The following is a 1405-nucleotide window of genomic DNA, read 5'->3' on the forward strand; positions in this document are numbered from 1 at the left end:
TCTTTATTGCTTTGTCTTTATTATGTGTTTAGATTTAACATGACTGTGAACATTGATTATAGATTTTTTTGTTTCATTTAAAAAAAAAAAAGAAAAGAAAAGTGGACCTGATGTAAAGTGTAATGTAGCATTTCTTTTTTCTTTTTCTTACATTAGACTTTATTGGTATATTTTAGATATACATATCAATCACATTCATCATGGGGAATTTGTACCTGTACATGATATAACTTGATTATTTTTCCCCCAATTCCCCTACCCTCCCTTCAACCCCTCCTTTCCTCCCAAAATAGCATTTCTTACTGATTCTGTCTCCCACTTTCAGAAGTAAATATGATTATTTACATTTTAAAAACTATTAATTGCCTCTTATAGGTGGTCATCCTCACAATTGGACAGCCATTTCAAGGGAGTGTTTGAATCTTTTAAATGATATGACTCAAAGACTAGTTCTGTACCAAGAAGCTGCTGCTACAAATGGGAGAGTGTCTTCCTCATATTCCATGGAACCTAAGAAATTGGATTCTCCAGGTAACTCCTAGTGCTACTAAGAAAACTAGGGCTGGAGAGATAGCTCAGTGGCTTAAGCTCCTGCCTGGCAAGTGCAAAGTCCTGAGTTTGATCCCTGGTACCTCCGCCCCACCACCAAAAAAAGAAAAAGGAAACTATACAGAGTGTGGTGACAAATACTGTAATCTCTGCAGTTGAGGCTGAGGCTGGAGGGTCACCATGAGGTCAAAGCCAGCCTGAACTGCATAGTGAGATCTTGCCTCAGAAATTGGAAGAGAACCCCTGCCACCCCCTGGGGCCCCCCCCCCCACTCCGCAGCCCCCCCCCCCCCGGGCCGATACCTGCGCGCCCCAGCGGCCGGAGAGGGTGGCCAGTGCGCACGCGCAGAGTGGCAGCCCACCGCGCCCACGTCCCCGCTGTTCCGTGGCCGCATGCGCGAGAGGGGCGATGACAGACGAGATCGCCAAGGCTCAGGTCGCCCGGCCTGGCGGCGACACGATCTTTGGGAAGATCATCCGCAAGGAGATCCCCGCCAAGATCATTTTCAAGGACGACCAGTGCCTTGCCTTCCACGACATCTCCCCCCCAGGCACCGACTCATTTTCTGGTGATTCCCAAAAAACATATTGCCCAGAGCTCTGTAGCGGAAGATGATGATGAAAGTCTTCTTGGACATTTAATGATCATTGGCAAGGAGTGCGTGGCTGACCTAGGCCTGAACAAGGGTTATGGGATGGGGCCAGTCTGTCTATCACGTTCACCTGCACGTGCTTGGCGGACGGCAGATGCACTGGCTTCCCGGTTAAGCGCGCTTTGGGGATAATTTTCCCATTGTAGGCAGTGAGTAAATTTGCAAGTTCCAGTATGCTGAACAGTACACTTTTGCGTGTGTACA

General features: G+C 47.5%; 1 protein-coding gene and 1 pseudogene across 1 annotated transcript in view; both read left to right on the plus strand.

Annotated features, from left to right (window-relative positions):
• The window catches only part of Ndc1 (NDC1 transmembrane nucleoporin), a 68260-nt gene that overhangs the window by 32610 nt on the left and 34245 nt on the right, over nucleotides 1–1405 (plus strand). Inside the window, exon 10 of the mRNA XM_023724184.1 lies at nucleotides 376–531. Within this exon, the coding sequence (XP_023579952.1) occupies nucleotides 376–531 (156 nt within the window). The remainder of the gene's footprint in view (nucleotides 1–375; nucleotides 532–1405) is intronic.
• On the plus strand, nucleotides 886–1398 carry LOC101591816 (annotated as a pseudogene).

This window comes from Octodon degus, unplaced genomic scaffold, assembly GCF_000260255.1.
Source record: "Octodon degus isolate 3935 unplaced genomic scaffold, OctDeg1.0 scaffold00107, whole genome shotgun sequence".
Taxonomy (NCBI): domain Eukaryota; kingdom Metazoa; phylum Chordata; class Mammalia; order Rodentia; family Octodontidae; genus Octodon; species Octodon degus.